This window comes from Cibotium barometz, chromosome 1, assembly GCF_041138505.1.
Source record: "Cibotium barometz isolate CiBa-2024 chromosome 1, ASM4113850v1, whole genome shotgun sequence".
Taxonomy (NCBI): Eukaryota; Viridiplantae; Streptophyta; class Polypodiopsida; order Cyatheales; family Cibotiaceae; genus Cibotium; species Cibotium barometz.
This window is the reverse complement of record NC_141046.1, coordinates 48638878-48650735: the sequence shown is the minus strand read 5'-3', so window position 1 is coordinate 48650735 and position 11858 is coordinate 48638878. Positions and strand designations below refer to the sequence as shown.

At 40.6% G+C, this 11858-nt stretch overlaps 1 protein-coding gene across 1 annotated transcript; it reads right to left on the bottom strand.

The window, feature by feature from the left end:
* Nucleotides 1-1419, bottom strand: LOC147642109 (uncharacterized). Its single transcript, XM_086772670.1, has 2 exons — nt 755-1419; nt 1-706 (listed from the first exon to the last, which is right to left on the bottom strand). The coding sequence occupies exons 1-2, from the start codon at nt 1268-1270 to the stop codon at nt 503-505; spliced, it is 720 nt and encodes a 239-aa protein (XP_086628796.1). The 5' UTR covers nt 1271-1419; the 3' UTR covers nt 1-502.
* Between the last annotated feature and the right edge of the window lie 10439 nt (nt 1420-11858).

Sequence of the window (11858 nt, the reverse complement as noted above, 5' to 3'; positions counted from 1 at the left end):
CAACCATAAAACTTGCATTTTAAAATAATATCAAATAGGTACATAAAGACCTAAGCCTCAGACGTTATCCTTAACATGGTGTCACATAAAGTGGTTACAGGCACACTAAGGTCTATTAACTCCTTAACATGGTGTCACATAAAGTGGTTAAAGGCACACTAAGGTCTAAAACCTCGAGAGGGCCCACCGAAAAATGATGTGCAGGAGCATGAGTGTTGAACGAATGGAGGTTTTCCATGGAAAATATACTAGTTTCTCAATTGAAAGTATTCTAAAATGTTATAAAAGCTGCTTCGAGTAGCTTTAAGATTTACGGAAGGGTGTCTTTAAAATCTGTAAATTGCGTTGAGAGGTTGAAATTGATTATTGAAATTTGAGGATGATCAGTTCCTAGATCGAAATCTGGTAAGTGACGATTTCACAAAAAATTCACAGCGGTACCTCTTGTCTGCGATCACCTCCATTTTTGCATGGAACAAGGTTCGTGACATGCAGGCAGTAATTACATGCCGCCCAACCTTGCCTCCAGCCTTTTCACTTGTCGCTCTAGCTTCTCCCCTTTGAGCATGGATCTCGCTAGCGTGTCCTTGAGAGCCTCCACCTGTGCGTCGTTCTTCCGAATCTCCGCGTGGAAGCTGGTGATGATTCCCTCGTAGGACTGCATGATGACATCCTTCTTCTTGCACAGAGAGCCCAAATCCACACCTCTGTGCGTCGAATGGCCATCCTGAGCTAACGCAGTGTGTTGATGATGACTCCGCTCATCCAGCTGGTCGATCAGCAGTAACCCCTGCTGCTGCTGCTGCTGCTGCTGAAGGTCAGAAAGCTTTTGCAGTTCTTCCATCATGGCTTTATCGGCTATCTCAATGCCAATGCGCTGTGCATCGACGTATGGATTCAGGACTGCTGCCTGCAGCTGCGCATATGTGCTCTTCAACGCACAGATGCTAGAGAAGATATGAGAAAGCAGGGTTTCCATAGCACGCACTTTGGGTAGAAGGCCTGCTGCAGGTTCATCAGTATTTTGATGGGTTGAAGATGCTGGAGCTATCTCAGAATCCTCGGAACCTATGGTTCTATGGTGCTGCTCCTCGTCGTTCAGCTCCTCCTCCTGATACTCCTTCGAGTGCTCCTCCCATGAGATCTTCGTCTTTGTGCTCAAAGTAAGCCCGGCACGTTTGTAGGCTTTGGCAACTTTGTGCATTAACACAGTCATGCGGCCTGATGCTTCCTTCGGTGGTGCAGCTGGATCTGGCAAGGCAACCATCATGATATAAGAATCGCCTCTCCAAATATATTTGGAAGCCGCTAATTAGCTATAATTATAATGAGGTTTTATCATAGCTGCAGGCTAGGCCCGTGGGGTGAGCTCGATATAAGAGATACTGAGAAGCTGCCAGCGGCAGCTAGCTGGATTAATTAAGCTGCAGAGCTGTGTAGTGGATGATCCTGTAAAGGCACGCCTTTTTCAAACTTAGGGAGCTCCTTTTTTCGCACGCCACTCTCGAGCACGTCGTCGAGTGGAGTCAGCATCACCGACCGCCAACTATTGGGCGCTGGCTCTTTCCCCGTGCGCATAATATGACGGTAGCACGAGAGGTGGTGCTTGCAGTCTATAAACACTGGTGGAGGAATCAGGAATACACCTCAGATACTTGGCGTCGCCACTGTTGCCTTTTGTGACTAAACGACGGTGCTCCTGTCCTATCATACAAAGACGTGTGTGGCATCAAACCAGCCAAAACCATCACATGGATCATCACTAAACAGCCAAACCATCATCGCATTCAAGGCTAGAATTTGAAGGTTGGGTACCTGTTCAAGGGGTCAAAACCTTCTCAAGAAAGGATGAAAACACAATTTGACCTTTGAAGGGAAGGATTTTGAGTAATCACACTTTGCACCGAAAGAAACATTCAAAGCATTTATAATCCACTTCAGCGAATTTGAATTTAGAATTTTATTTAGAGTGTTTTTTTAAAGAGTCTTAAAATTAAATTAAAATCTAAAAAGAAGTCCTTTCTGATCACAGAAAAATGAGGTAAGGCACCATTCTGTTATGACTAGCTTATTTAAAAAACTTTGCTTAGTCATCTGAACTTGTTACAACAAGCTTATTTAAAAAGTTTAACTTAGTCATCTAGTTCAATAGTTTGGAGGAAGCACAAGTTCCAAAATGTGCTTTATCTTTTATAGAGAAAGCAACCACTTCTTTCATCTTAGCCAAGATAGCAACTTCCAGAGAGTCTTCAGCATTGGAGTTGTCCACATCCATAAGATATTGTTGAGATAGTTTGAGGTCTTGGATATCTGCAGTCAATTTCTTCCTAGTTTCTTTCATACTGTTTTTTATCTGCACATGCATATGAAACTTGAGACTTGCCAATAAATTATTTTGAAAGACGTGAAGATTCCTGAATAACTAGATAGACCATAAATAACCAACTCTAATAGTATTCCATAGTCCTGTAGAATAACCAGGAGCTTCTCCAAGAAGAATTTCTTTCCATGAAAGGGCTTTTGGGTGGACTAGTTTGATATATTGATGGAGAAACAGCAGAGCGTCTTGAATTTTCCCATAAGTGAGAAAAATGTGGGGGATGGATTCAATGTCCCTCATGCACATCTTACAACGGCCATTACCTAAACCAAACTTCAAGGCTCTATAATTAGTCCAAAGGGCCCTATGCAGAATGAGCCATAGACAGCAGTCTTGTTGAGAACAAAAGACAAATTCATCTCTGTAAAATGAGGAATCGATAGCAACCTGTCATATCCTAACCAAGTATGGCCGTGAACCCTGCTAAATAGGATGTCAATATCATCTTCATTCAACCTAAACATTTCTTTCAACTCTCTTTTAGACAACCATCTTTGATGGTTATATACTCCCAAAGATCACCCCATGTACACAAACCCTTGTTGAGCAGCTTGCAAGTGGTAGGAAATAGATCCCTCGGGGGGTGCACCTTCAAATATATTAGTGTACCATGTGAGTTCAAAAGGAGGGGTTATTTTATTACTTGGGGTTACAATTTTGAAAATACAGGAGGGGTTGAAATATAGCAATCTTGTTAAATTAACAAGAGGGGGTTTTTAATTCAATATTATTTAGAAGCATCCTTTAACCCGTGGTAAAGACCTCTTTTATAAAGGTCCATGTAGTGAGTTCAAATCTTGGACCCATGTGGGATTTTGAAAGTAGCATTTTGAAATAAATCCCTGGACCCAAGTAGTATTATGAGAAAAAATCCTAGACCACCTAGGACTTTTAAAGTAGCATTAAAAAAATCCTAGACCCAAGTAGTATTATGGTGGACCACCTAGGATTTTGAAAAGTAGTATTTTCAAAAGGTGCTAAAAAAAGGTAGATGAAATGAATAGTGAGATACACATTCAATTTGAAAATCTAAACATTGTTGCCATATATATAGGCAGTGATGTGTGTGAACACACTTAGGACCGTCGGGGCACTTTTTCCCTCTTTAGGAGGTTTTTTCCCCCAGCTTGTATATATGCCCATTATTCTAGGGCTAACTTATCTTTTGTACATTGACACAATCTAATACATTGTGTGTCGTATGCATTCTGCTTCTTCTCCAACTTTGTGTGCTTTCCTGCAACCCTAATTCCAACAATTGGTATCAGAGCAGGCATCGGCTTCCAAGGCTACGTCGCTAGCACCCTCTGACTCACGTTCTCCGATTGAGGTGAGCTTTCACGAGCACTTGCAGGTCCCTATACTCTGCAAATAGGCCCGTAGGATCTTGCGTTCTCAGAAATTGCATCTGAGGTTGTTTCGGGCTCCGTTTTTGCATTGCAAGTCCTGTACAGGTGTTTTCGTCATTTTGTGCAGAAATTTCGACAATACAATTTTTTGTAAAACAGGCATACGTATTCTATTGTGGACTGTGCTACATAACACGAGTTGTTTTTTGTTCAGTCTTTGCTCCATTACAGGTAGCTTTTGCATCAGTTTCAGTGGCCATGGCTGATAACAGCAATGATGTATTTCGCATGTTGTCTCTACTAATGACAAACTGGATGGAGACAGCAACTACCCACTTTGGGCATACATGATGCAGCATGTTTTGGTTTTTCAACATGCCTCTTATGCATCAGATTGTTATGCTTTGGCTGTGTCTAGTATGTGTGAAGAGGAAGAACCTCTTTCATTTGATGAGACACAAAAATCAGAAAATTGGTTAGCTGCAATGTGCAAAGTGAATATGATGCTATAATGAAGAATGGTACATGGTCTTTGTGTGATTTGCCTATTGGTAAAAAGGTCATTGGATGTAAGTGGGTTTTTAAGTTGAAACGAAAGCCAGATGGCAGTGTTGATCGCTATAAGGCTAGACTTGTTGCAAAGGGTTATGCTCAAGAAAAGGGTATTGATTTTGATAAGACCTTTGCTCCCACTTGTCGTATGACTACCATTCGTAGCATTTGTGCATTGGTTGGAATGTACATCAGTTCGACATAAAGACTGCGTTCTTGAATGGAGATTTGCATGAGGAGGTGTATGTATTGCAGCCTCGTGGTTTTGTTCAAAGAGGGCAGGAAAACAAAGTGTGCAGGTTGAAAAAGGCTTTATATGGTTTAAAGCAAGCTCCACGAGCTTGGTATGAAAAGATACATACATATTTGACTGCACATGGTTTTCAGAATAGTCCAACAGAAATCACTTTGTATATTAAATGTGTGGATGATGTACATCTAATCATTGCTCTCTATGTCGATGACATGCTGCTCACAGGACCAAATGAGAGTCATATTGCTGATTTTAAGGCTGATTTGAATGCCTCTTTTGAGATGTCAGATTTGGGGCATTTGCATCATTATTTGGGGATACAATTTAAGCAGTGTGATGGAGGTATTGCTTTGTGTCAGACAAAGTATATTGAGACATTGTTGCGGAGATTTGGCCTTGAAGACTGCAAGCCTATTGCTACTCCAATGGAGACAGGTTTGAAGTTGAGTCTTCATGATGCTGGAGATCACTTTGATGTCACACTCTATCACAGCTGTTGGTTGCCTCATTTATGTATGCATTACAAGGCCAGACATTCAGTTTGCAGTCTCACAGGTGGAGTAGGTTTATGCATAGCCCAGGGTCTCAGCATTGGAAGGCAGTTAAACGCATCTTTCGCTACTTGAGTGGCACCATACATCTTGGGTTGTTTTATCCCAAGGGGGGATCGTTGCCGCCAGATTTACATGCTTTTTCGGACTCAGATTGGGCTGGTTGCTATGACACAAGAGTGTCCACAAGTGGTTTTTGTTTCATGCTCGGTAGCTCCTCATGCATATCTTGGTTGAGCAAGAAGCAACCTACTGTGGCCACTTCTAGTTGTGAAGCTGAGTACAGGGCAGCTTTCACAGCTAGTTGTGAAGCTGAGTAGTACAGGGCAGCTTTCACAGCTACGGTTGAGTGTGTGTGGCTCAGACAGCTTATGGTGGCTGACTTGGGTGTTGGACAGGAGTCTGCCACCTCTATCTACACTGACAGTCAGAGCGCATTGGCAGTTGCGAGAAACCCAGTTTTTCATGCTCGCACAAAGCACATTGAGGTGCATTATCACTATGTCAAGGAGAGACTCTCAGCAGGAGAGATCAGCTTGGCCTATGTGCCAACACAGGACAACCTCGCCGATCTTTTCACCACAAAGGCGCTTCCTCATGAGAAGTTTGAAGCTTTCCTCAAAGCTTTAGGCTTGCTCCCCTTTGTGGATTGGTCTACTTCGGGCATGGCACTTCCCTATACATGAGTGCTAGCTCTCATTCTTCACACCATCACTCCCAGGGGAGATTTGTTGCCATATATATAGGCAATGATGTGTGTGAACACACTTAGGACCGCCGGGGTAGTTTTTCCCTCTTTAGGAGGTTTTTTCACTTGGCTTGTATATACGCCTATTATTCTAGAGCTAACTTATCTTTTGTATATTGACACAATCTAATACATTGTGTGTTGTGTGCATTCTTGCTGCTTCTTCTCCAAGCTTTGTGTGCTTTCCTGCAACCCTAATTCCAACAAACATTATTTTTGAACATTACTTAACTCTCTCTCTCTCTCTCTCTCTCTCTCTCTCTCTCTCTCTCTCTCTCTCTTCATGCATACATTGCTATGGTTTTCTTCTTGTATGCCTTGTTTCTTCTTCACTGCTTTGCATACCTATTTCAGTAAGAGACATATTTCAATAAGGTAATCTAGCTTCCTAGAGTCATTTTGCAAGAAATTTCACCTCTTTTTTGCTTAATACTATTCATTTACAAGTAGTACAAGCTTCCAGAAATGTATTGCTAGAGATTGAAGTTGTATGATAATTAAGTGATTAAAGAGATTATAGATTATTTGTTAATAAGAGATTAAAGTGTTTTTTCTTTTATGCAGGGTATTTTGGGTTTTAGTTGCAAGTAGTGGGTTCTCTATTCTTGCAAGTAGTGGGTTCTCTATTCTTATTTGGCCACAATTGAATCTATAATCTCTCTACAAGTTGAGAATGTGGCTTGGAGAAGTTGAGATTATACATTATTTGTTGATAAGAGATTAAAGTGTTTTTTCTTTTATGCAGGGTCTTTGGGTTTCAATTGCAAGTAGTGGGTTCTCTATTCTTGCAAGTGAGTTTCTTATTTGGCAAGAATTGAAGCTATAATCTCTCTACAAGCTGAGAATGTGGCTTGGAGAAGTTGCCTCTTAAGTGGTAGAATCAAAATCATTGGGTTGTATTAGAGTGACGGGTGATTGCACCTATAGTGCAATACGAAAGGAGATTATGCAAGATGGCATTGTTAGGTGGTAAACAATCACCTTACTCATGCTTGTCCAACTTTATGCGGTTTCACATTCTTGATAGCCAAGCACATCAAAAGAGATACCTAGCTAATTGTGGATCAAAGGTGGAAACACAACCTACAATAGGAGATAGTGGAAAGGAGTCACAAGATGGTTGCAAGGATGCACTAACAATTCTTAGAGCTGTTGAGAGGATATGAATAATTTTAATAATACTCCTCATGAAGGTAAGCTACTAAACAACTATATTCTTGATCATGCAAGTTATCTTCACTTACTCTTTTAGGTTGTCTTTTCAAAAAGTTTTTGCTTATGTATTTGTTGATTTTGTAGGGGCTTATTTTTAACTTATTTACTTACATAAGGGTTGATTTTTAGTTGTTTGCTCATGTAGGGGCAAATTTTCAACTTGCGGAAGCAACTTTGAATGAATATAAAGATAAAAGGCTTGTCAAAGTGGCATGCAAGCATGATGGAAAGTGGCTACCCTTGTGTCCTTGAGGTTCAGATTTGAAGACACTTTTAGAACAACATATCCAAGGGAAAGCTCACATGGATCATCACTAAACAGCCAAACCATCATCGCATTCAAGGCTAGAATTTGAAGGTTGGGTACCTTTTCAAGGGGTCAAAACCTTCTCAAGAAAGGATGAAAACACAATTTGACCTTTGAAGGGAAGGATTTTGAGTAATCACACTTTGCACCGAAAGAAACATTCAAAGCATTTATAATCCACTTCAGCGAATTTGAATTTAGAATTTTATTTAGAGTGTTTTTTTAAAGAGTCTTAAAATTAAATTAAAATCTAAAAAGAAGTCCTTTCTGATCACAGAAAAATGAGGTAAGACACCATTCTGTTACGACTAGCTTATTTAAAAAACTTTGCTTAGTCATCTGAACTTGTTACAACAAGCTTATTTAAAAAGTTTAACTTAGTCATCTAGTTCAATAGTTTGGAGGAAGCACAAGTTCCAAAATGTGCTTTATCTTTTATAGAGAAAGCAACCACTTCTTTCATCTTAGCCAAGATAGCAACTTCCAGAGAGTCTTCAGCATTGGAGTTGTCCACATCCATAAGATATTGTTGAGATAGTTTGAGGTCTTGGATATCTGCAGTCAATTTCTTCCTAGTTTCTTTCATACTGTTTTTTATCTGCACATGCATATGAAACTTGAGACTTGCCAATAAATTATTTTGAAAGACGTGAAGATTCCTGAATAACTAGATAGACCATAAATAACCAACTCTAATAGTATTCCATAGTCCTGTAGAATAACCAGGAGCTTCTCCAAGAAGAATTTCTTTCCATGAAAGGGCTTTTGGGTGGACTAGTTTGATATATTGATGGAGAAACAGCAGAGCGTCTTGAATTTTCCCATAAGTGAGAAAAATGTGGGGGATGGATTCAATGTCCCTCATGCACATCTTACAATGGCCATTACCTAAACCAAACTTCAAGGCTCTATAATTAGTCCAAAGGGCCCTATGCAGAATGAGCCATAGACAGCAGTCTTGTTGAGAACAAAAGACAAATTCATCTCTGTAAAATGAGGAATCGATAGCAACCTGTCATATCCTAACCAAGTATGGCCGTGAACCCTGCTAAATAGGATGTCAATATCATCTTCATTCAACCTAAACATTTCTTTCAACTCTCTTTTAGACAACCATCTTTGATGGTTATATACTCCCAAAGATCACCCCATGTACACAAACCCTTGTTGAGCAGCTTGCAAGTGGTAGGAAATAGATCCCTCGGGGGGTGCACCTTCAAATATATTAGTGTACCATGTGAGTTCAAAAGGAGGGGTTATTTTATTACTTGGGGTTACAATTTTGAAAATACAGGAGGGGTTGAAATATAGCAATCTTGTTAAATTAACAAGAGGGGGTTTTTAATTCAATATTATTTAGAAGCATCCTTTAACCCGTGGTAAAGACCTCTTTTATAAAGGTCCATGTAGTGAGTTCAAATCTTGGACCCATGTGGGATTTTGAAAGTAGCATTTTGAAATAAATCCCTGGACCCAAGTAGTATTATGAGAAAAAATCCTAGACCACCTAGGACTTTTAAAGTAGCATTAAAAAAATCCTAGACCCAAGTAGTATTATGGTGGACCACCTAGGATTTTGAAAAGTAGTATTTTCAAAAGGTGCTAAAAAAAGGTAGATGAAATGAATAGTGAGATACACATTCAATTTGAAAATCTAAACATTGTTGCCATATATATAGGCAGTGATGTGTGTGAACACACTTAGGACCGTCGGGGCACTTTTTCCCTCTTTAGGAGGTTTTTTCCCCCAGCTTGTATATATGCCCATTATTCTAGGGCTAACTTATCTTTTGTACATTGACACAATCTAATACATTGTGTGTCGTATGCATTCTGCTTCTTCTCCAACTTTGTGTGCTTTCCTGCAACCCTAATTCCAACAATTGGTATCAGAGCAGGCATCGGCTTCCAAGGCTACGTCGCTAGCACCCTCTGACTCACGTTCTCCGATTGAGGTGAGCTTTCACGAGCACTTGCAGGTCCCTATACTCTGCAAATAGGCCCGTAGGATCTTGCGTTCTCAGAAATTGCATCTGAGGTTGTTTCGGGCTCCGTTTTTGCATTGCAAGTCCTGTACAGGTGTTTTCGTCATTTTGTGCAGAAATTTCGACAATACAATTTTTTGTAAAACAGGCATACGTATTCTATTGTGGACTGTGCTACATAGCACGAGTTGTTTTTTGTTCAGTCTTTGCTCCATTACAGGTAGCTTTTGCATCAGTTTCAGTGGCCATGGCTGATAACAGCAATGATGTATTTCGCATGTTGTCTCTACTAATGACAAACTGGATGGAGACAGCAACTACCCACTTTGGGCATACATGATGCAGCATGTTTTGGTTTTTTAACATGCCTCTTATGCATCAGATTGTTATGCTTTGGCTGTGTCTAGTATGTGTGAAGAGGAAGAACCTCTTTCATTTGATGAGACACAAAAATCAAAAAATTGGTTAGCTGCAATGTGCAAAGTGAATATGATGCTATAATGAAGAATGGTACATGGTCTTTGTGTGATTTGCCTATTGGTAAAAAGGTCATTGGATGTAAGTGGGTTTTTAAGTTGAAACGAAAGCCAGATGGCAGTGTTGATCGCTATAAGGCTAGACTTGTTGCAAAGGGTTATGCTCAAGAAAAGGGTATTGATTTTGATAAGACCTTTGCTCCCACTTGTCGTATGACTACCATTCGTAGCATTTGTGCATTGGTTGGAATGTACATCAGTTCGACATAAAGATTGCGTTCTTGAATGGAGATTTGCATGAGGAGGTGTATGTATTGCAGCCTCGTGGTTTTGTTCAAAGAGGGCAGGAAAACAAAGTGTGCAGGTTGAAAAAGGCTTTATATGGTTTAAAGCAAGCTCCACGAGCTTGGTATGAAAAGATACATACATATTTGACTGCACATGGTTTTCAGAATAGTCCAACAGAAATCACTTTGTATATTAAATGTGTGGATGATGTACATCTAATCATTGCTCTCTATGTCGATGACATGCTGCTCACAGGACCAAATGAGAGTCATATTGCTGATTTTAAGGCTGATTTGAATGCCTCTTTTGAGATGTCAGATTTGGGGCATTTGCATCATTATTTGGGGATACAATTTAAGCAGTGTGATGGAGGTATTGCTTTGTGTCAGACAAAGTATATTGAGACATTGTTGCGGAGATTTGGCCTTGAAGACTGCAAGCCTATTGCTACTCCAATGGAGACAGGTTTGAAGTTGAGTCTTCATGATGCTGGAGATCACTTTGATGTCACACTCTATCACAGCTGTTGGTTGCCTCATTTATGTATGCATTACAAGGCCAGACATTCAGTTTGCAGTCTCACAGGTGGAGTAGGTTTATGCATAGCCCAGGGTCTCAGCATTGGAAGGCAGTTAAACGCATCTTTCGCTACTTGAGTGGCACCATACATCTTGGGTTGTTTTATCCCAAGGGGGGATCGTTGCCGCCAGATTTACATGCTTTTTCGGACTCAGATTGGGCTGGTTGCTATGACACAAGAGTGTCCACAAGTGGTTTTTGTTTCATGCTCGGTAGCTCCTCATGCATATCTTGGTTGAGCAAGAAGCAACCTACTGTGGCCACTTCTAGTTGTGAAGCTGAGTACAGGGCAGCTTTCACAGCTAGTTGTGAAGCTGAGTAGTACAGGGCAGCTTTCACAGCTACGGTTGAGTGTGTGTGGCTCAGACGGCTTATGGTGGCTGACTTGGGTGTTGGACACGAGTCTGCCACCTCTATCTACACTGACAGTCAGAGCGCATTGGCAGTTACGAGAAACCCAGTTTTTCATGCTCGCACAAAGCACATTGAGGTGCATTATCACTATGTCAAGGAGAGACTCTCAGCAGGAGAGATCAGCTTGGCCTATGTGCCAACACAGGACAACCTCGCCGATCTTTTCACCACAAAGGCGCTTCCTCATGAGAAGTTTGAAGCTTTCCTCAAAGCTTTAGGCTTGCTCCCCTTTGTGGATTGGTCTACTTCGGGCATGGCACTTCCCTATACATGAGTGCTAGCTCTCATTCTTCACACCATCACTCCCAGGGGGGATTTGTTGCCATATATATAGGCAATGATGTGTGTGAACACACTTAGGACCGCCGGGGTAGTTTTTCCCTCTTTAGGAGGTTTTTTCACTTGGCTTGTATATACGCCTATTATTCTAGAGCTAACTTATCTTTTGTATATTGACACAATCTAATACATTGTGTGTTGTGTGCATTCTTGCTGCTTCTTCTCCAAGCTTTGTGTGCTTTCCTGCAACCCTAATTCCAACAAACATTATTTTTGAACATTACTTAACTCTCTCTCTCTCTCTCTCTCTCTCTCTCTCTCCATGCATACATTGCTATGGTTTTCTTCTTGTATGCCTTGTTTCTTCTTCACTGCCTTGCATACCTATTTCAGTAAGAGACATATTTCAATAAGGTAATCTAGCTTCCTAGAGTCATTTTGCAAGAAATTTCACCTCTTTTTTGCTTAATACTATTCATTTA

Bases quoted from the DNA above. Each gene is read 5' to 3' on its own strand.
- LOC147642109 (XM_086772670.1), bottom strand. From the start codon at position 1,270: ATGATGGTTGCCTTGCCAGATCCAGCTGCACCACCGAAGGAAGCATCA. The intron at 707-754 runs CATCATCAACAC...TCGACGCACAGA, and splicing joins ACCAGCTGGATGAGCGGAGT to GGTGTGGATTTGGGCTCTCT.